Here is a 24,501-nt window from a genome sequence, read left to right as displayed (position 1 = left end):
CGAAGTGCTTGTTAAACATCTCTCCCACAACAAGAAGGCCCTAAAATTAAAAACAAATGCCTAAAGGCTAGGCCAAATGTACAGAAGGAAACTTTTGAACAATCGGGTAAACCCATTTTTATAGTATTTTATATTAGCTATTTAATGGAACATGGCATACACATTCATTCATATACATAGTGCTGGTCATTGAAGCGTTTCCGTTGTGCGCCTCTGTTACGTCGACCACCTTTTAGCTCACCAAAAAAGACTGCCTTTGGCATACGTTCGTCTCCCATACGGGATACGTGCCCTGCCCAGCGTAGCTGTCTGACCATAAGAAGTCCCTCTATGCCGTCCATACCGGCATTCGCAAGGACATCGCTGTTTGTAGTGCGGTCCTGCCAGCGTATGTCCATGATTGAGCGCGGGTACAGCTAGTGTAGTCCTATATAACGAAGTTATAAGTTCGTCTAGAATAGAAACACTTCTTATAACCCTCATTATACTGAAGAAAAACATGAGAACCCTTGTGATGTTTGTTCGACAACCTCCGTTAACCGCATACTCTTGCCGCTGCTCTAGACTCACTTAATAACACACTTCTGGATCACGATTGTTGTCACGTGGGGTCATTGCAACGTCTTTTAACAATGCTGCGGGAAAGATTTGAGTGTGATTAGTTCCCTTTCAAATGAACTATTTTTTTAGTTTAGATTTACTTTTTTTTTAAAACAATATTATTCATTATTTTTACAATAGGATCAAATTAATTCTAAAATCGTCTTAGCCTTGAACAAGACGTCTCAGTGAAACAGATCGCGGAACTTGTCATAAAATACGTACGCAGACTAAGACTTTATCCGCAGTAGAGGTGACCAATTACGTATTTTATACATTTTTAATTTGGTACATGAAACACTTTTCATTTCCCACTTTTAAAACTCAAATCTTTCACCTTAGTAGCATGAAACTTTTAGATATTTCATTTCTAATAGGGAACAACTAAACTGTTTTACGAACATTATGTTGGTATATATAGGTTGTATTTACAAACTCTTCCATAATACAGAAGTATTTAGCAGTTCCAAAATAGAACAAAATGTTAGACAGGAAATATGTAAAAAATACAAATGTCTGCTATATACAAGTTAAAATACACTATGTTTCTATTTATAACATAATTCTACAGCTCTTTTGGTATTGGAGTATCTTTTTTTTTTATTGGAGAAGTGAAGATGGTTAGAGGTAGAGGAGAATATAAATGGCAGGTCAATGTGAGATTCACTAATTTTTCATTTTAAGGGTGCTCTAAAAATTTTAACATTCCCCATTCAATAGGAACATTCCTCTTGATTTCCTCCAACCCCCCCCCCCCCCACCAAGTCGGCTCACCTACCTTTGGTCCCATGAATTCACTTTTCCCTAACACCCCCCCCCCCTCCCACCTTTTCACGGTTATGGATATGGTCGGATGAAACCCTTCCCGGCATCCTGACCCGCGGTCCCAAGGAGTCTTGTGCTAGGCTGTAATAGAAGTTGTGAAGGAACGCCCGAAACATGTCAAAATAATAGTTTAGCCCATGTCGTACACATATTCTTAGGCCAGGTCGTACACATATTTTTAGGTCATGTTGTACACACAATCTTAGACCATGCTGTAGACATAACCTTAGGCCATGTCGTACACATAATCTTAGGCCATGTCGTACACATAATCTTAGGCCATGTCGTACACATAACCTGAGGCCATGTCGTACACATAATCTTAGGCCATGTCGTACACATAACCTTAGGCCATGTCGTACACATAATCTTAGGCCATGTCGTACACATAATCTTAGGCCATGTTGTACACATACTCTAAGGCCATGTCGTACACATAATCTTAGGCCATGTCGTACACATAATCTTAGGCCATGTCGTACACATATTCTTAGGCCATGTCGTACACATATTCTTAGGCCATGTCGTACACATAATCTTAGGCCATGTCGTACACATATTCTTAGGCCATGTCGTACACATAATCTTAGGCCATGTCGTACACATATTCTTAGGCCAGGTCGTACACATATTCTTAGGCCATGTCGTACACATAATCTTAGGCCATATCGTACACATAATCTTAGGCCATGTCGTACACATAATCTTTCCATTACTATCTATTCCTCTGTATAACCAAACCTTAATGGGATGCTTGTTAAGAACGTAACAATTAATTAAAAGAAACAAAAAAAAAGTTTATCGGTTTCTCAAGTCAACTGATGTTACTGAATGATCATCAAATGGTTTTGTAAAGAGCTAGTGCAGCGGTTCTCAACCTTTTTGGTACCTCGACCATTTTTTTGCAGTTGTCCACTATGCGCGACCCCGAACCCTACAATTTTTAGATTTTATTTTGGGTGTGGGGTGGGGGTCATGTATAACATTTAAAATCAAATGTCAACAACTGTCAGGACTTGCCAAAGTGGTATGTTTAATCAAGAAACACTACATGTTTCTGCTACTAGCTAAACAGAAAATAAATGAGGTTGTATCTTTGTGAGTTGTATTTATATACCACCATTGCGTGTTCTCTATATTCATGATTTTACACTTATGTGACAGTTTAGATAACATGACTGGACATGGTAAGCTCATCCATTGAGTCATACATTGCTACTTAAAAGTTGCGACTGCTTGTGAAAAATAAGCCACAACGTCATTGCAAAGGTTGAGCTTGTTTCTGTTTCACCAGATCAGGAATTTTATTGGTCTTTGCAAGATCAGACAAAATTTTATCTTCTGCATCAAATATACTTAACAAATTAACTGCAAAGATTTGGTGTTGGAAATAAAACTCGTTGCTGTAATTCATATTCATCAGTATTCATCACTAGGGGACGGTTCAACCTATAATGTTGTTTTCCTATTCGAACGAAAGAACATCGTTTTCGAACTGTATCTCCGCTAACTTGAGTGTGAAATAGCAAAAACATTTTTGAATTCATCGACTTCATTACAACGCTTTAAAAACACTCAAATGATTGTTTAAAAAACTCGAATTCACAAAATTCAAAGGGCTAACTTACTTGTTTTTTGTTACTTCTGTCATTGTTGTGGAAATTACTAATATTCGTCGATGAATTAAATTAAGTTCCGATGACTTGAAGGAGACTGATTCTGTACCAAACGTTAAATTCGAAACCAACAATCAAGCACACTTGCAGACATTACAAATATTTCTCAACGAGATTTTATTATAATACCGCAATGGTAAAATTTTGTGAAATACATCAAGTGCTGTAGTAGTCGTTTCAACTCTTCTTTCATATCGCCCTGGCTACTTGACTCTGTCATCTTTGCAGCTATAATAGTGTCTGTCCTTGAAGGTAAAACTGTGGGAGATGTTTGTTAACACAATGGTGTTTCAGTTTGTACGGACTTAGAGACTCCGAAAATAGAACTTCGTTACAAATGAGGCGTTAAAGTTTTTCAATTCCTGCTTTTACTATAGAAGTAAAACAATGCTGTATATTAAATCGTCATTATAATCTCTTTTATTAACTCTTTCTCTCCGTAATTATTTTTCCACGTTTTGAAGTGATTCATTTTGCTCATTACTATTTCACTCCTCTGTTATGATTGGGCTTCAATAGCTTTGTTGTTTGTTATCAGAAAATGTCGTGTTTGGTCTAGAATTAAAAGGAAATGCATGCTCTTTTTATGTAACACAAAGTCAAGTTTTAAAAAATTAAATATTAATTTAATTTAATGAGGTCAAATCAACGATGGTATCGTCGATTAGGAGAGAAAGAGTTAACATTCTTTTGCTCGAGATCCATGTTCATGAGTTTCTTCCATAATGAAAATATTTCCTTCAACCACATGACGGCGTATTACTAATTATAAACGGATGTGCTTCTCGTAAAACTTAACCCTATAATTAATTTAAGAAATATCTATGATTCTGCACTATTTATGAAGCGACTATGACATTGTTTGAAATGATCTAGACTCCGTTGTTTCTCAACATCGGTCATCGAATTACAATTATATTTGAAAAGGAAAAAAAAACTTTAAAAAAAAAATGTTTACAATGTCAATGTTTTTAGACGAAAATATATGTTTTTCTGATGGTATTACTCTAGCATAAGCCTTTCCAACCAGGCTAAGAATGTAAGATTATTACATCGTATTAGACTAGCCCAAACTTCCCGCATGACGGCGGGGGGGGGGGGGGGATGCCGGAGGGCAGAGTTCGAACCCGGGACCATCGGTTTGAAACCCATATTACACTACCAGGCAGCCAATGAAGTCAGCGCAGTAGGGAATACTATGTGGAAACACATTTTAAACAAGATAACCATCACGAAAATACTATAAAAAGAAACCAAAAAAAAAAACTTATTCGAAGTGCAATTGTATTAATCAGTTTAAATCAGTCATGTAATTAATTTGTTTTAATAGATCTAGGCCAGGGGTTCTCAACCTGTGAGTCGCGACCCCCTTGGGGGTCGATTGACGATTTGCCCGGGGTCGCCTAAGACCATTGAAAATATGGTTTGTTATTGTCCATTCTTCTATTGCTGTATGTGTGTGTGTGGGGGGGGGGGTCGCCGCAGAGTTGGGGATTGTAAAAAGGGGTCGCCGAGCATAAAAGGTTGAGAACCGCTGATCTAGGCTAACAATAATAAATCTAAGCAATAGGAGATATTTTTACCAATGTTTTTGTTTAGCGCTATTTGATGCCTTTAGCGTTCTCACTACGCTTTGATCCTGTCACTTGCCTGGACCTCTTGGCAAAATGGGGTTGGGGGGGGGTGAAAGAAAGAAATGAATATTTGGGCGGATTTTATCGTAATCGGTTCTAAAGAAAAGATTTACAAAAAAAAAAAAAAAAGAAATGGGTGGGGTGGGGGGAGACGACCTGAATTCGAGCTCAGGACTCCTCAAACCGACATACTAACCATTCTGCTCGTCAAGTGCTTACGCCTGAAGAAGATTGTATAGTTATGTTTGATTGTTTCAAACCTAATTTAAAGCGGCGACCTATAAAAAGAAATAAGTCAGCCTATACCACCGCTTCACTCAAGTAAAATTTCTTTCCCTTGTTAGAGATACCAGCAATATATTAATTACCAAAAGTTGATTAACTAATTGGTTAATTTTTTTTTTTTAATTGATCCTTTTGTTCGGAAAAAAATAAATGAGCGAAATTTTAGCTTGATCCGAGATAGGGTGTGAAACAAATAACGTGTACACAGTTTTTACCAGACAGACAGACAGACAGAGTTGATATAAGTTTTGTAAAAAGATTATCTGATACAAATCCAGATATCACGTGACGTAAAGAGGGCGGTGACACTGAAAGGAAAGGAAGAACAAAAAAAAATAAAATTGAGGCGCCTGTTGGAATGTCCGATTGACATCTTGGGATAATGACCCGAGTTATTTCCATGTCAGCCCATTTTATTGATGCCATGCAGCCCCATAATGAATTGTGAGGTGAATCTGATTAGAGTCAAGGCTGCATTTAGGGGAGAGAAAAAAAAAAGGCTGTTTAAAGGACGTATGCAAAAAGAATCTGATAAGTGAAACAAATAGCTGTTCCTTCCTTGTTCCCTCCTCCCCATTTTATTTCTACCCACTTTTTGTCATTGCGCTGTATTGTTTAGTTCACGGTCAATTGAAAGTGTCAGTCAGTTCCATGGCGAATGAATAGAGTTTATGGCATTCTTTTGTGCTCGCATTTCCGGATTTCCCACATTAGTTTCCTGCCTTGAATTGGCATAAAATCGGAACCCCCCTGATGCAATGTTACGCTCCACTTTTCATGTGTCCGACTTGCTAACGATCTAAGTTTAGGTTTTTGTAAATTAAAACAAATGATGTTGTTACCAGTGGCGTAGGGATTTGGGGGCCATTGGGGGAGTGGGCCTTGACCTCTTTACGAGCCCCTTCATTTTGGTTTTTGACATCAGGAAATGAGATCATGGCTTAATATTTAATGTGAAAACAAATTTCGGGGGGATTTTCACATTTGAACCTCCTTTCCCCCCTACCACAGATATGCAATTGTGTTCCTAGTATTTGGCACATCCTTAGAGAAGCTGCCGTTAACATTTTGGCTTTCTTCTCTTGGCCCTGCAGTGCTGCGCTAGAAGTCGCCAAATCTGCAGCAGCGTATTGATAACAGTGTTGATAGAATAGTTTTGCTTTAAGCCGAGACGCGATAATGCTACTGATTGCCTTCTTAAAATCCACTTTCTATTTGTAACTGTCTTCCTCTTCTTCTTTTTCCTGATACTGTTTCCCGAAGGAGGGTCTTTGCTAGGTCCTGAGCACCTTGCGATATGGCATTAGGGTTTTATTTTGCGTTTTTTTTTTTGACATTAGTTAGCAGGTCATTAACTGTTTAAGTTAGCTGTGTAACTGGTTTACCATAAATAAGTAGTTTTTTCAACAAAGCTTATATCAGATCACTGTCTGTCTGTCTCAGTGGTCTAGCCTTGGGTTATGGAGGGGGGGGGGGGCATATGAAAATTCCCCGGGACCCCACTTTAGGAGGGCCACCAAATAAGTGTCCGAAATGTTTTTGTTTTTTTTTACATTAAATATTACGCCATTATTTTATTTCATTATATCGAATGTCACAATACAGGGGCCCTTACCGAGGCCACCAAATCCCTAGCTACGCCACTGGTCTGTCTAGTTCAAGTTTTGTACACATGATTTCTCCCACACACATTCTCGGATTCAGTTTAATTTAACACATGTATTTGTTATACACATGTATTTGTTATTCACATGTATTTGTTATACACATGTATTTGTTATACACATGTATTTGTTATACACATGTATGTGTTATACGCATGTATTTTTTACACACATGTATTTGTTATACCTAACCAAATATAAATCAATCTAAAAATTAGTACAATAGGTAAATAGTTATTGCTAATCGATTTTTTTCTCTAGTATCGAACATTGGAAATAAACGCTACCTATTATGTGGTTGTAATTGTTAGAGTTATTTCCCCTATTACGTTTTGTACACGTTTTTTATCCCACTTCCTATTCTCGGATTTACAAAATGTATTTATAGCTATGGCAATACATGAAGCAATACAATATTAACCTGAATTGGTACTTAGTGAATTAGTTTTATATAGATATAGGGTGCTTATTCATGTAGTATTCAGATATATGGTTGTGATTTTGCAGTTGTTCTCCTTAGATTAGCTTTGTCATACAAAATGGATTTTTAAATAATTGGATTGTTTTTGTTTTGTTTTTTTGCTGCTTTTAATGATTGGCATTTTACGGGATGGAAAGACATTGATTTGATTCCCATTCCAGTAATTATCTAATTCTCTTAAAAACCTTTATTACGCCCGAAAATCAATCAAGTTGCTATCTTTAATAGGCTAATTCAGGCAACCCGTTCCATGCTCGAAAAAGATAGAAATAGTTTTTGTATACTGCATTTGCCATAGTATTCATTTTCTTTTAGGAAGGGGGGTGTTGACAAAACCCTAGAAGTGTACGTGTAGCCCTACTGTAGCTTTTATTAAAGGATCTTGATTTGAATTTGTTGCATTAAAACATTTCACGTGGTGTTTGTTTGCTGGGGCGATAGAAGCCACTGCACTCTTCCATTACCTTCGAACAGTGACTTATTAGGCCTGTCAACAACAGCGGTGATTGGAAACAGATCAGTTGTAACGATAACCTTCTTAGCAGCTCAGTCAGGACACGTTCGATGTAGAGCTAGATATGACGAAGGCTTCTGGAGAGACAAGAGAGAAGAAGAGAGAGGGTGTGTATGGGGGGGGGGGGGGTGCTGGGAAGAGGGAGGAGGACGGGGCAAGCGAGAAGAAAAGTTAACATTTTTATTAATGCTTAACGAGACGGAGGCGATAACCGTTTTACAATCAGAAATAAATGCCTGGGAGAAAGGGGTCTGAAGGTCGAGAGCGGCTCTAGATACGCCCTTGCACGGTCTGGCACGACATCTTTGCAAGAGGAGTAGGGGATGTCACTCAATGCAAGGGTAGATAACTGGATGTAATGGCGTGAGCTCAGGCAGCAGGAAATCGATTCGCTGGAAGAAACAAAGCGCTAAAGATACACTTCCGTATCAATGTCGTGTTTTTTTTTGTTTGTTTTGTTTTGTTTTGTTTTTGTTCCTGATTGTTAAAACATGATTAGAAAAGACAAAGTAAACACCGCGGGCGTATCATTTTAAGTTTGTGCTGTGGATGACACTACTGAGACAGCGGTTCCCAACTTGTAAAGACGCGCCGTTGCTGAGAGGAAAAGCGTTCGGTTTCCGAACCGGGGGACCGAGGTTCAAATCCTGGTGAGGACTAGGATTTTTAATTTCGGGAACTTTGGGCGCCCGTGAGTCCACCCAGCTTTAATGGGTACCTGACATTAGTTGGGGAAAAGTAAAGGCGGTTGGTCGTTATGCTGGCCACATGACACTCCTATTAACCGTAAGCCACAGAAACAGATGACCTTTATATCATCTGACCCTATTGACCACCATAACTGAGAGGGGAACTTCCCTTTTTTTTTTACAAGGGCCCCTTACTTAATTTGTAAATCCAATTATGCCTACACAAAGTGTTGGGATGGGGTCGCGCGAATTCAGACACACAACTCACACGAAACGTAAAAGAGATCTGATGATAATAATGGTGATAGCTTGATATATAAATTAAGCTTCCATTGATGAATGCTGATTCTATCCTGTAACAGTGGCGCCTCACGGAAACGCTTTAAAGACCAGCTAAGTCGCCAACTTGCTTTAACTGACATTGAAGGGAGCACCTGGTTGTAGTCGGCCTCGGAACGAGACAGCTGGAGGTCACTTACAAAGGCCGCGAGACATTTGAGACCAAAAGAAAATCCACTGCCGAGGACAGACGTAGACGGCGAAAATGTAAATCTGCAAGGCGGACAATGGTTATGTCTGCGTTAGTTGTGGCAAAGTATGTAGGTCGCAGCCGAACTTGGACTCGACCACTTAATGAAGTGTTGACCGAGCGTCGCGTGAGGTTTGGGGGACATGTTTTCCGATAGAATGAACTACGCACAGTGGCGTAGATAGGGTGGGGGAGGGAGAGAATTGGAAAATCACCCGGCTCTCACTTGAGGGGGACCCAAAAAAATGTTCGAATTTATATTTAAATTAAATAGTAAATGTTACGTAAAATGCAGGTCTAGACCCCCCCCTCCCCCTGGGCCCCGAAACGATGGCAAATTCCTAGGTACGCCACTGCAATAACGCCATATTCTCTTTATTTGGAAAAAAAATGTTCGAACTTAATTCAAGTTTATCTATCAAGTTAAAGTACTACGCCTACAAAGTTTGTTGGACTAGTCTAGAGATAAAGGCAAACACAGATATCCATTAACACTACCTTTGTTTCAAGTCACTTTGGATAGATTTCTCCATTATTTCAGTCAGAACGATATCTATAGATCTATATAAATGTCCACCCCCAACCCTTTTCTTTTTCAACCTGTCTAACAGTTGGTATATAAATTCTTTTTCACAAAGTTGAATAAACTATCATAATATTTCATCCACCTAACTAAACAAAGAATGGCGTCAGTTGAGTTTCATGTGACTAGCGGGTCACTAGCGGTCTCATGTTTGTTTTTCATCTGTTATTAAATTTTAACAGACAAAAGTCTAAACTACAAATCTAAACAATGTTACATCTCAAAAAAGGTTCAACGAAAATGAATAATAAAAAGAAAAAGTAATTTCGTTAAAATTTGCTAATCACAAGCCTATATTGCTTAACCTCAGACCTAAAGTGTCACGAAATCCTAGGTCGTGACAACCTTGTCATCTAAGTAATAATCGAAATATCAATTTCATTCACTCTTGAAACGCTCCTGTAACAAAAATAAATGCTCATAAAACAGATGGATAGCATATATCAACTCCGATGTTCAAATTTCATGTTGAAATGAAAATAAATATCTAGATCTATATGTATGTATATCTATTCAGATTTCTCTTTCTTCTTAGAAACAAATACGAAGCTCTAAAGCTAAGTTGATGCGTGCTGTAGCTAAGTGGTAGAGCGCTTGGCTACTGAATTGAAAGGTCACAAGTTCGAATCCAGGGGAGTGTCACATTTCGGGCTCCCTAGGACGTCCTCAACTCTAAAATCTGGCTTTTAGTTGGAGAAAGTAAGGGAGTTCATTGTCTGATCATACACATTGAAGAGTGTTACTCCCCTTAGTAATTTCCTTAGACGCAAATTGTCCTGCTAAACACCACCTCAGCCAGGTTATGTTGTCTTTGCAGTTAGACCACCTAGTTGAGTGATAAGGCTCGTGTAGAAAAGTCTTATTTAGAAAAAATATTTTTAAAATGTTTTTCTTGTTAAAAGAAATATTTTTTTATATTTATTTGTTTTCTTACATTTGTCTTTAGGTTAACTAATATCGCCCTACACACTTCTTTATATCGCTTTCTCTCCTTTATCTATGTTGCTGTGCTTTATAGCCAATAGAAGGCAAACTGAAACTTTAATAAGTGAATATGTAGATAAATAGCGGACCATCCATTTTTTCACTGTAATCAACATTCTTATGACAATCTGAAAGCAGTGGCGTAGCTATGGCGGTGGGAGGAGGGGGGGGGAGAATTCGAAAATCCTCCCGGGACCACATTTGAGTGGGGCCCCAAATTAGTGTTTTTTTACATAAAAAATTTAATATCACACACAATGCAGGGGCCCCCTAAAGGGGTAAAGCCCCACCCCGGGGTGCCAAACAATGGACGATTCATAGCTTCGCCCCTGTCTCCAAGGTCGTAAAAAAAATTAAAAAGTAAAAACAAAAATATATAGTAATTCATGAAGAAGATTATTTTTCTTATAAGCAGACAGTCTTTAACTCTTACAAACATTTTAAAACAAAGAATCAAATGTTACATTTCAAAAGTCTCTCGACTCTCTAGTCTATTATTTGTATTCTTAAGTTTTGCATCAAACGGTTGGAACGTACAGGCAGCGAGCTTAATTCTGTAATGCAGCTAGATCTAGCTTGAAAAGGATTTGCCGGGCACGTTTGATGGACTGTTTGAATAAGATAAATTCTGCAAAGCACATCAAAACACATTAAAGAAACGGTCAGCTGGTCGGGTTTCTTCATAGAGATGTCGGTACTGATTGACAGGTGACAGGAGTTTCGTGCAGACCCAGGGGGACATCACAGGTTGACATATGACATACGTGAAAACAGGTTTGGGGATGACTTGACATCAGAGGTTTGTGTCTATGGCTCATTAGAAAGAGGGCAAGGCTGATGGCATATTTGTTGACATGTACTGTTAATGATGCAGAACAAAAGTTTATTGACTTATTGGCGGTTCTAAAACTGCAATAAGGTACCTATCTACAACTGACTGTAAAAAAAAAAGTTCCCTTATCAGATCTAGCGATTTATGTGGCATATTATGCAAAAGTTTATCTGTTTCTGTGGCTTGGGTTAAAGAGGGTATCATATGGTCAGCACAACGACTAACCGAGTTTACTTTCCCCCAGCTATTGTTATTAGAAATGGGTGAACTCTGGGGTGCCCTAAAGAGGCTAAAGACACTAAGACTCCTCGGTTCGGAAGCTAAGCGCTTTACCAATCATGGGATCCTACTAACGCATAAGTTTTTCTTTTTAATTTTCATTCGTTAAAATTTCTAAAGTTGCTATTCAATTTCTTTCTTTTCTCCTCATTACAAAGCATATTACTATTAATTATATCTTGATCCCTACCTTCTTCTCTAAACACATTGTACTTTTGGTATGCCATCCCTATTTCATTTCTGCTTTTCGCTATAAATTTGTGAATTTGATGTTTTAGTTCTGGTGTGTATATTTTTGGTTTTGTCTCGCAGTCATATTACTAGTTATGACATGAAGCAACTCGACTTCTTAATATATATCTTATCACATAGTAATTGCAGGAATAAGAAATACTTTATCCAAAAAAAAAAAAGAAAAAAAAAAAGAGATGTTAATCTAAGGGGAATAACTAAACATTAACAGTGACATATCTCAATGATGTAAGATTAATTTCATTTTTCAATAAAAAAAAAAAAAGTAATTAATTACCAACATTTAATTAGGGAACCGTTAATTATTTTATTTTTTTAAATTGTTTATTAGAAGCAATGTATAATTTTGTAAAGTTTCAACTTGAACCGAGAGCGGGAAGTGGAAGACATAACGTGTATAAAATCTGTGACAGACAGAGTGAGTTGATGTAAGCTTTGTAACATATTGAACACTTTTGAAAAGTACAAGAATGAAGCTAACGAAAAGAGCTCTTTGGATAAGAAAACAAATTGGGGACTCAAACATTGGAATCCAACTACAGTCATCAATTCTCTGTTAACAATTTGTTTACAAGATCTTGATATCTTTAGTTAGGCAATATAAGGCAGTAAGAAAGTGGTGGCTGAGTTGTAAAGCGCTTGGCTTCCAAACAGACGAATCCTGAGTTCCAATCTCGGTGAAGACTGTGATGTTTGATGTTGGGGATTTTTAAGGCGCCCCAGCTCTAAATGGGTAACTCATAGAAGTGCCTCTCGGCCACACATCCCATATTCACTCGACCGAGCAGATTAATCCTATTGTTTTTTATTGTGTCCCGTACAATTTTGTTTTCAACTTAAGGTGGATACAACTCTGTTTTCGCCCTGAAACCTACATATACATACTTATACTCAGGGCCGGATTTAAGGAGTGCAGGTGGGGCTACGGCCCCAAGGTCTACACAAGAAAGTGGTCTCCACAAAAGAGAAAATTCGGAATTTCTGCTAGTCAAAAACTTTAAAGTATTTTTTTCTAATTTTTAACGCTACTTCGTTAAATCGTACGTCGGGTGGCTACAACGTCGTAACAATGTCGTAACAATGTCGTAACAATGTCCAATTGTAGTTGCAACAGGCTCGGTCTATGAAAATAAAGCTCCGATTTACATCAGTGCGTCTACAAAGGGCCTTAACCCTCCACAAACTCAAATATATAAAAAAAAAAAATTAAAAACTAAAATATACATATTAAATTTAAAAAAAAATTGAGAAATTGAGATTACATATATAAGTACTCTATTTCTTTTTTCTAAATTATAAATATATAAAATATAGCATGCTTTTAGAAATATTTATTTTCAAGAATGCTTTAACTTAGTATTTGTATTTCATAATGGTTCTTCGTTAAAGCTCCCCCGCCCCCCCCCCCCACTGTTACATAGATATGATTGAACCATAGAGCTCTGAACATGCTACAAGCATGGAAGTAGCGCTATAAAAAAAGCTATTTTTATAAAAGCTTACGAAAGAGTGTAGGGCTTCCACAAAATCTTGCCCCGGGGCTTCCAAATACTTATATCCGGCCCTGTTTATACTATTTTTTTTTATATGTTAACATATATTATTGTTTTTTTTTTTTTTGTGTTCCAGGTAGCGAGCCTCTTCTCTAACTTCTGCATACTTCTCAGCTATCCGCTGAACTTCTTCATTTACTGCGGGATGAGCAAGCAGTTCCGGGAAACGTTCAAGCGCCTCTTCACCGGGGCGGCCATGCCCACGGAACGTGAGTACTCCCAGTACATGACGCTGCCCACGGAGAACGGGAAGACGACGGCAGAGACCGCAATAACTGGTGACGAAACAGCTTTATGATGTCCTTAGTTTCTGTGCTATCTCTTTATTCCGTATGTATGAGATGAGTTCCAATTCTCAAAATATTAACTTTAAAGGACAAAAAATAAAAACCTGTTATCTTAAAATCACAGATATTTAACACACATTTCCAATATAGTTTCTTCCAAAAAAAAAAAAAAAAAAAAAAGATATTCTTTATTTGATTAAACAGATGAATTACAAGTTATAAATGATTGAAATTTATTTAATGGTTACAAGTTATGCAGATAAATGTTTTTAATAAATTGGTGACAGAAGTGGAATACATCCACTAGTATGAACGAACGCTATTTAATTTCAGTCCTTATTTGTACGAACAGGGGGCGAAATGGTTTTGTGGTAAAGCGCTTGGTTTCGAATCTTGGTGAAGACTGGGCTAATTTCGTGATGTTAGGGATCCCCTGAGTAAGCCTAACTCTATTGGCTTCCTGACAGGAATTAGATAAAGTAAAGCGGTTAGTCGTTGACACTCTAATAACCGTGTAGGTCATAGCAATAGATGAGCTTTTCATTACCACCCTGTATATCACAAACTTTGAAATAGATCCTTTACTTTTTACTTTACTTTTTACTTTTTACTTTTTACTTTTTACTTTTTACTTTTTACTTTTTACTTTTTACTTTTTACTTTACTTTGAACTTTGCTTTTTACTTTGCTTTTTACTTTACTTTTTACTTTTTTACTTTTTACTTTTTACTTTTTACTTTTTACTTTTTACTTTTTACTTTTTACTTTTTACTTTTTTACTTTTTACTTTTTTTACCTTTTACTTTTTTACTTTTTACTTTTACTTTTTACTTTATTTTTACTTTTTACTTTACTTTTTACTTTACTTTTTACTTTACTTTTTACTTTTTACTTTTTACTTTTTACTTTTTACTTTTTACTTTTTACTTTTTTTACTTTACTTTATACGAATAAATGAAGCGTTACTGTTCACACTGACTCTTAATGTGAGAATATGTAGAATGATAAAATGCAGCAGTTAAAGGGAAGTTATATTTGTGTGCACGAATCGTACGCCCTTATAACGTAAAACGATTTTCAGTCAACCTTTATGTCACGCAGTGATAACAAATCTAAAACAAATCTGTTAAAAGTGTTACTTTTTGCCATCTAAACGTGAAGGATGGACGGATAGACAGACAACATAAAAGTGATAGAGGGTCTTTCCTCTCGATGTCGCTAAATATATATTTGTAAAAATGTTTCTCAATAATTTAAATTAAATTATTTTTTTTTTTAACTAAACGTGACGGACGGACGGACAGACAACAACACAAAACTAAAAGCGGGTTTTCCATCTCGATGCCACAATTCTTTTTTCTAATTTTTCATATTAATTTTAATATGGGTTTCATATGACAAAATAAACAGTTCTCAACTTTAACACAATTTCTTTTTTGATTTTTTTTTTTTTTTTTGAAGAAACTGAAGAAATTAAAGAGTATTTATCCTTCTTAAATGTCATCATAGAAGTCTGCTCTTTCATTTCTTAAGATCCTTTACGTTCTATAGGCGATGAAATTCAGGAAGAGAGAGAAAAAATGCAAGGCGATGTGGTGAAATATGGTGGAAATCGCTCTCTTTCTCTCTCTCTCTCTCTCTGTGGCATTTTGTGTCTCGAGAGAGGATCTTTCCCTTTGCAGCTTTTCGTGTGACTAAAGAGGCCAATCCTTGATAAAAAGCTGCGGTCACAGGTTGGGAATATATATAATCATCAGGCGCCGTTGCATTTTCACCCTTCTTTCAGCTACTGTTGTGTATGGTTTCTGCAATCCGACACCCTTCCTTTATACTCTCTCCATGTGGATCTATCCAGTGCCACTTTTTCCCAGCTGCTAGTGTCGATTTTGGGGAGCTTTTGCATACATCCGTATACTGTAAAGATAATTTTTTATTATTAAATGTAAAAAAAAACAAAGAAATGATAATCGATTTTCGCAGGGACAAGAAGGAAAATGATATTGTTTCTGTAGCTGGAGAGACTATTGAAATTGTACAAACCTTTAAATACCTTGGTACTATCCTAGACAATAAACTAAATTTTACTGCAAATACTGATTATATCAGCAAAAAAGGGCAGCAAAGATTACTACTACTAAGAAAGCTGTCCTCGTTTAATGTTAGCGAAAGGGCCTTGGCTATGTTTTATCACGCTCACATCTGCAATATTTTCAGTTTCAATATCACTGCCTGGTATGGCAATCTGAGCATTAAAAATAGGAATAAGCTTAATAGAATCCTCAATGCTGCTGGCAAAATCATTGGCAAAAAACAAACCCCATTTGGGCAGTTGTTTGAGACAAACATCTATAAAAAAGCTAACAAGATCCTCGAAATAAAGAATCACCCTTTGTGTCAGGATTTCGTGATTTTACCATCACAAAGGAGATACAAGACACCGATAGCAAAGACAAACAGACACAAACACTCTTTTGTTCCCCTGGCAATCAAATCATTAAATAAGAACAATCTGGTATAAACTTTGTCACATGTAAATTATGAGTGAGTCTGGTGTGAATGTACACTTTGGTTTCTTATAGTTATAATGTTTTTTGTTTGGTGTAATGCACAAATTGTAAGACAAATTTCCTTACGGATAATAAAGATTATTATTATTATTATTATACAGCAAGGGTGGGCGACCATTGGCTCTCCTGCTAATAAGATATAATGAATATGAATATAAAGAAAAACGTAAAATATGATAAGAGTTAGACACATTCTGAAGTTTTATATTACTTTCTTATCACCTACTAAAATATAAAAAAGAAAAATCTTTCTTACAGAAGAAAGAGTTTTAAAACTGGTTTCTACAGCGCTGAATAGTGCACACTAATTATTATATGATTTATCACGATAGTTCGTTTATAAACACTTCCGTTTTCTGTACAACGGAGACACCAATAAAAGCATTACAATTTATGTTTTCATGTCTTTATGTTAAAAAATATGACATTGACGTCGATTCCTTCTGTTTTGGGGATAATTTACGAGATACAAGGACGTCATCCTAAAACACATTCACATGTGCATTTTCCTTCCGAAAAAAAAACCATTTGAAATTGTTCTATTTCAAGGCTTGCGCACTATTGAATTTGTTACTTATAATGTAACGTATAAACTCAATTACATGAACGCTGTCTTATAAGGTTTATTTGTAAAAAATTATTTGATTCTAGATGGTTTTGGGGAGGGGGGAGAGTTCGAAGCGTTAAAGGTAGTGTACGAAAACATTTTACGTAAGATTATGACGTCATTTCCTATTATTTGTCTCCTCTTTTCTCTCCATTCTCTCCCTCCCACCACTAGTCTGTCGCACACACACACACACACACATACACGAATGATATTAACAGTGACAATGTGTTAGAGTTAGACAATCGGAAATAGTCAGAGAAATACTTTTATGTTGTTTTCATTTGGTGCGGTGAATTGTTGTGCAGAAATTTCTCCTCGTATCCAAAAGTACATACAAAAAGAAAGTCTTGCTTTGATAACATTCAGGGAATTGGGGAAAAAAATTAATATGAACATATTTATTTATTTGTATTTGGGAGGAGAGGGGTTCCTGGTGAGCGCGGGAAATTAAAGTCTTGTCAAAGTGTTGTTTTTTTTTTTGTTGTATTTTACAAAATGTCAAAGACATTGTTAGTACTGGTTTGGGCCGCCCACCACTTGCAGACGACATTCTGTAATGTGTAGATCTATTATTTTTGTTCAGTCTACAAAATGAAAAAAAAAAAAAGAATCCTAAAAGAGGAAATGAACAAGACCCTAGTTATCATGGGCCTTATATCCGGAGCAGTAACACTGTGACAGCATAGTGAATGTTTCAATCTTACAGCAATATTTGATAATATTAACAAAGAAAGACAATCAAAATAATCTTTTCACTAGATGTCTTTAACAACTACCTTATTTATCTTTTTTTTTTCTTTTAATACTTTTTCTTTTAATACATTTTTTTTTTACACTTACTGGAATTTTAGTAAAAAACCAATCTGACTAGCTGGGAGTCTCGGGTTCAATTCATGGTGACGACTGGGGATTTTTAATTTCCTGATTTTTAGGTTGCCTCCATGAGTCCAACCAGCTCTAATTGGTACCTAACAATAGTTGGGGAAAGTAAGATCGCAAGGTTTGAAAGGGGAACTATACTTACTTTTTTACTTTAGTATTTAGAAAATATTATTGCTGTAAGTATGGGATCATGTACAATGGATATCATGTATCGTACAACGTGTCAACTTTGTTAGGGGTTACATACAACTGTAATAGTTTTCTTTATTGTATTTTGAGTTGGTAGATTATGATTATTTTTTATCATGCAATTAAAGAAAATATTTTTCAGCAGTAGATAGAAATTATTTAGTCCATATTTGCAAGCACAAAATGTGGGACACTAAATTTAGGTAAATAGGTCAAAAAATTTCGATTTTCAGTATTAACCCAATTTAACTCTTTCTCTCCGTAATTATTTACCACATTCTGGTGGAATCAACGTTGGTATCGACTGTTAGGAGAGAAAGAGTTAAATAGCCCAAACATTTCTGGACATATAAATATCATTTTCATTATTGGCAAATAATTACTTATTTTTTTATAAGTAATTTTTTTTTTTGTAAGCTATCTAGAGCTGTCCCTTTTTTTTTACAATTTTTCCTCGTTTTTTTCGATTTTCTCAAAATACTATTTTATTCACTTTTTTTTTACTATTCCTTCACTAATCTGCATAGAGATCAATCAAACTTGTCCAGCTTTTTATTTGTACCATGTACAACAATTTCTATATTACAATTTCTAAGTCTCAATCAATATTTTGTCTTTATTGCAATAAAATATTAGAAAAATGAAAAAAAAATTATGTTTTTCTTTAGCAAGGTTAGATAATTTTTTTATAAAAACAAAGTTTTTAATATATTTAAAAATTCATAGAAATTGTTCTGGAATGATTGGTCTTCACGTTGTATATTTTTGTTAGGCAACAGCTTAAATAGTTTTAAAGCCTTAGCGATTTAAAAAAGATAAACAATAATATGGCGGCCGTTGCCATGACAACCATTATAAGAAATCATTTTTAACCACATTTTTTTATGGCTATTCATAGGGAGTATACATATAAAGTTTGTAGTAATTTGATTAATAAATAGATAAAAAGGTGTCAAGTGTACCACTTAGCCTATTTTTATGTTTGCATTTTTGATCGGTATTAATAGATTCATTATTCAATATATCCGAAAGTAAATGACAACTCATTTCCTAGGATGCCCATTGACTTAGCAGAGATTAAATGTCTGATGTGCAGAATCAGCTGTCTAGTGTTTTATCCTATTCGAGTTTATCCAATTTGTTAAAAGGTTTCATTCTTTAAATAGAGATGAATTTAGATATTTTTATTTTAAGGGCCCTCCGGTTCTGGAAGGGACATTAAACGCACACAGCTCTCTGCCCTGATCTAAGGAGCGTTTGTGCCAGATTTTATCAAGATTTGTCAAACGGTTTTGATTTCTATGCGGGACATACAAACATACATATGCCTTACTTTTTGCTTTATATAATACGTAGGTTGTTTTTTTTTTTCTTATTTAAGTTATTGAAAGTTATCTGCTCTTCATTTCCATTATAAATTTTAAGACAGGCAATTGATGAATAGAGTGCGAGGGTTAAAAAAAGGTAAACCAATATAGAGAAATGTGGGCGTGATCGAGTACAAACTAAAGAGAAACAAAAAGAAAGAAGAAAAAAAAAAGAGGAAACAAAAGAGATCGAAACGAACAAACAAAAAAGAGAGCGTTCGTTTATCGAATGCTATATTATAAGAACATAAGAAGATTGAATGATTACGTTACCCCAGGGCCGGCCTTAGTCATAGGTAAAATAGGCAACCGCCTAATACCTCCCAATGGTGGGGGTCCTAGCAAGGACCAAAAAAAAAATAAAAAGAAAAAAATTGTTGCGACATTTGGATCAAATCTCATAAAAAGCAGAACTCTGTGACTTGACTACTAGCCTAGCTCTAAGACTCTACTTTTTTTTTTTTTTTTTTTTTTTTTCAAGTAAAAGTTTAATCATATAAAGTAATCAACATTATGTCCAACACAGTGAACTATCATTCATTCACTGACATTCCACTCAATAAATAGTTCAACTATGGTCATTATTTTTTTTTAAAATTGTGTTCAACTAAATCACTCTGCTGCTATGGTTCTTCTTTTTGTTTGTTGGACTCCAGCAAGCCACTGATCAACTACATTGAGACTATTTATTTGTTCTTGGGTGGTGAAGCAAAGACAAACAGCTGATACGCTGACCACAGAACCCCTAACGAAACCATTGAGACAACTGCTCTATATAATGGAGTATCAGAAGGCAGTTTCTGCCAGACAAGTAGGCCATCATCTCGACAAAAAAGTCTTTGCTTTTCCATCAATTTAATAAAGTTGGGATGATTTGGAACAGGATATTTCCCTTGACCTGGCCTAGCAATTGGCTCAGCTAGTGAAGCAAATCGCCTAACAAGCACTCGGCTCATCATCTTGTAAGTTTGTACTTTCGATTTCCTAAGACTCTACTATGATTCAAGATGTCACCCAGAACGAGGAGTGATCTCGCTATATGAATTGGTTTTATTTGTTGATTTAAATATAGATGCAGGAAAGGTTTTAATTCATTGCGTAATTTCTTTTTATTTTTTTATTTTATTCGGGACCATAAATTCACTTCGCCTAGGGCTTCCGCTTACTAAATGCCGGCCCTGATTGCTTTGTGCTATTTACGGAAGAGTTTATAAATTTGAGCCTGTAGTGCTAATAAAGTGCAACACATTTGATATGCAGTTTGAAATCCATGGTAGTAGTCAGGTACCTATTAGAATTGGGTGGACTCAGGGCCGCCGAAATTCAAACTCCCAGTTTTCACCGAGATTCGAACCTTGATTCGGAAGCCAAGCGTTTAACCACTCAGCCACCGCGCCCCCCAAAGCTAGGTTTAGAAAACTCTATAATGTCCAAAAAAAAACAAACTAGGAAAATGCATATAATGTTCCCTTCATATAAATTAATACAGTAATAAAGTATTCTAATAGATCATAAAGTAATTCTATAGGTGGTTTATTTTCATTAAAAAATAAACTATAATAAAATTTAAAAAGAATTTCAAGATAGTCTTTAAAAATATACTAATTATTTTTTTTCTCATTTCCACAGTGTTCCAGAATTCTACCAAAGGATCACAACTATAATAATGGAAATAAAATATCTCAATCTCGCCTAGTAAATGTGTAGACCTGTGTACAATCGATGAATAAATAGTGTCTTCACAGAGGAATTCAGATTCATCTTCTAGTGCTTTACACTTACTCAATGTCTCCGAGACTTGGTGAACACTCTTAACACAGCGTTTAGAGGTCTCTCGACTTCGCAACAAATCTGAGATTCAAACTCTTTCATTCTGTGGAACTGAGCCACAAGTCCTTATGTGGCTCACGCGATTTGTGGCTCAACCAACTTCTTAATGCATAGTTGTGTTTGTCAACATGGAAAACATGCTTATAAAAAGAACTTACGGTGTATTCGTTTTGATGTATACACGTGAGAACTGCTACTCAAGAAATGGGGATTTAAAAAATTCCTAAATTGTCTCCCCTCTCTTCCTAATTGCCAACTTTCAAATATGTTTCTCCTGTTCCCCTCCCTTAAACTGCTAATGGTGATGTTTTGTGTATGATATGTAGTTATATTATTATTTGTTATTACGTACAAAACTAATGTGTCACGTATTTTACAGTGTTTGTGCAGACATGTTTATACTTTACTGTTATGATTTTTCGGGCTCGCTTTTAGTGACAGTATCAAGAAGATCTTCCTTTAACGGAACGCCAGTGTCACAGTGGAATGCAGTGTCTAGTACACATTATAGACTGTTTTAAAGTTATGCCTGTGTCCAGTAAAGAAGACTGTTTCAAAGAAATATCCGTATTAAGTAGACAGTCCAAGTGAAATGCTAGTGTTCAGTGTAGTAGACTGTTCCAAGGGAATTTCCGCATTCAGAAGACTGTCCCAGTGGATTGCTAGTGTCTAGTACAGTAGACTGATTCAAAGGAATGTCAGTGTCCAGTAGACTGTCCCACTTGAAAGTCATTGCCCAGTAGACTTATTCTTATTTCTAATAGCTAAGCAAACTAGATATTTTGCCTCACCTGATGCAGATAAACTTGTCTGCTGGGGGTCTATTTGAGTAGTCATTTCGCTGTCTTCGGCAAGGGGGCCTTCTGTGGGTTTCAAGTGTGTGTCTTCGGCAAGGGGGCCTTCTGTGGGTTTCAAGTGTGTGTCTTCGGCAAGGGGGCCTTCTGTGGGTTTCAAGTGTGTGTCTTCGGCAAGGGGGCCTTCTGTGGGTTTCAAGTGTGTGTCTTCGGCAAGGGGGCCTTCTGTGATTTTCAAGTGTGTGTCTTCGGCAATGGGGGGCCTTCTGTGGGTTTCAAGTGTGTGTCTTCCGATCTTTGTGAGAACAATCCAGCTGCTTCTTTCAGAGCACATCTGTTGCCAGCCGCTTTCCTCTACTCCAGTGAGGGCACATTTACCCCTGATTCGATCATATAGCGCTTTGGGTAGGGGACACTGTTACGCCATCCTCCGTTAAGCTAACCATAAAAGATCGTCCTTGTCATGCGTTCATCTCGCCTACGTGATAGCTGGCCGACCTAGCACAGCTTTTGAATGTTAAGTAACGCTTCTACACTGTCCACACCAGCCTATAGAAAAACATGTAACTATCTTATTTCAAATATATTATTAGATCGTACCGTTTCACATCATATCACATCATATCGTATCATGGTGTGCTGTATCATATCATATCATATGTCGTTACAAGTCAAATGTATCAAAATGGCTCCCATAGTTTCATAGTACAATAAAACACCAGAAACCCGCCAGAGTTAATTAGTTTTGTCAAGCGGACTTGACTAATTGTACTTATGCTTTGTTCAGTACATAGCATGGACGCTTTAAAAATCGTTTAAAACGGACTTTTATAGTACAAGTTTTTTTCTTTTTATATTATCCTGCTGCTAGTAACCGAGTGTTGTACGTTGGACAGATTCACGGGACAATTAAATATGTGAATGCCATTTTTGTTTTCTTGTTTCGTTAAATAAATATCATTGCAAATGTAATGCATTGAATTACAAAATGTTTACAAATTATACGATGTGTTTCGAGGGTACTGTATATATTAATATACTGTATGCATGTTACAAATCGGTTGAATGTATGCTGGGTTTTTAAACATAAAACTGCTGTTTAATTCCTTTGGCCACAAATGATAAAATGTATTTTAATTTACTCAATAATTTACTGTCTTTCTATCTTCTCTCTTTTTTCTTTCTAATTTTTTTTTTTTACTTTTTTCCTCTTACTTTTTTCATCTCTTTCTTTCGAACTCTCTTTTTCTCCATGTTTTTATTTTGCTTCCGTTTCTTATTCAATCCTTCGTTCACCTCTTTTTATTTCTATTTGGTATCTCTTTCTTGTTTTTCGCCTTATTTTTTTGCTGCAACATAGTCCGTAAATCGTCTTTGTCTCTTTTTCTGTTTATTTGTCTCATTTCTAATCTTTCTCATTTGTTAGGATCGGACATTTTTTTTTTGGTTTATTCTTCATCAACATCTTCCTAAATCTTTTTCAATCATACTGTACTTATCGTGTTCTTTACATATATCTATATAACAGTGTATCGTCTATTATAGTCGCTGTTTCTCAAACCAAACTCCTATAGGTACCCCTCTCCCAAACAACCCACGAAAACACATTTAGATCGCATCCCCCTTAGCCAGCAAGCGGTCTGAGTGACCTCTGCAGGCTCTCACATTTGGGTCCAGTAGGATTGAAGAATGTAATTGACAAGAATAGAAATGATTAGGAAATGCACTTATGTTGCAACCTACATATTTTTTTTACTAAATATATTTGCTAAATATTTGTCCTCCAAAATCACGTATTAATACGTTCATTAAAGCTAGTCGGTTTCGATTCTGTGTAAACTTAATTGCTGACTGGTCGTGCGGTATGTCCGCTAGACTGTCGTTCGGTCGTCTTGATGATCCCGGGTTCATACCCTGCCCTCTGCCATCCCCCGTCGTCCTACGGGAGGTTTGGACTAGGGAGTAGAATTTCTTCAGCACTGAAGTAACATCCAAAACATGTCAAACACTTTACAAATTGTGTTATTTTGTATAGTAAAAAAAACAACACAACAATATCTTTGGAGATAAGCCTAGTATTGGAGAGACTTTAGATCCCCTTCCTCCATTGGGGGGGGGGAGGGGGGGAGGGGTGCCGTAATTTTTTTTTCTGCGTTCAGAAATTCTTTCCCCTGAAGACTAAAACACTGTTTAATGATGGTAAAAGCAATAATGGGTGGCAAAGGACTCAATTTTGCAATCGAACCTGAGATGTGCATTCTCCTGGCGTTTATAGATCACTAATCAAACTATTCATCCTATTTAAAAAACATCAGGTGCAGTTTAAATACGTTTCATACAGAAGGAGACGTCTACAGCCTATTTCGGTTAATCCGACAACCGGTTAATAGGATCAGAAGCTTAATCGGACCAGGTTCTAAAGTGACCAAAAAAAAATTTACAATGGGCTATAATTAAAACCAGTGAGACCGACTAGCCGGTAATTAGGACTAAAACGATCGCGTCCCTTTGTGGTCCGATTAATCGGAGTCAGCTTCAGATAGAGATAGATAAGTGGATAGAGATAGATAGATAGATAGATAGATAGATAGATAG

The 24,501-nt window shown here is 36.3% G+C and overlaps 1 protein-coding gene across 2 annotated transcripts in view; it reads left to right on the top strand.

The window, feature by feature from the left end:
- LOC106070741 (sex peptide receptor-like) overlaps positions 1-23,248 on the top strand; it is a 35,678-nt gene extending 12,430 nt beyond the window's left edge. Inside the window, exons 5-6 of one of the 2 annotated variants that reach the window (XM_056011270.1) lie at positions 13,457-13,658; positions 20,912-23,248. In XM_056011270.1, coding sequence (XP_055867245.1) covers positions 13,457-13,658; positions 20,912-20,946 — 237 coding nt within the window. In that variant the 3' untranslated portion in view covers positions 20,947-23,248. Of the gene's footprint in view, positions 1-13,456; positions 13,711-20,911 lie in introns of both variants that reach the window. The other variant, XM_056011271.1, reaches the window with a different exon arrangement.
- Positions 23,249-24,501: the final 1,253 nt, after the last annotated feature.

Source organism: Biomphalaria glabrata, chromosome 14 (genome assembly GCF_947242115.1).
Source record: "Biomphalaria glabrata chromosome 14, xgBioGlab47.1, whole genome shotgun sequence".
Taxonomy (NCBI): domain Eukaryota; kingdom Metazoa; phylum Mollusca; class Gastropoda; family Planorbidae; genus Biomphalaria; species Biomphalaria glabrata.
The sequence above is the reverse complement of the archived record's forward strand: the minus strand, read 5'-3'. Positions and strand labels throughout refer to the sequence as shown.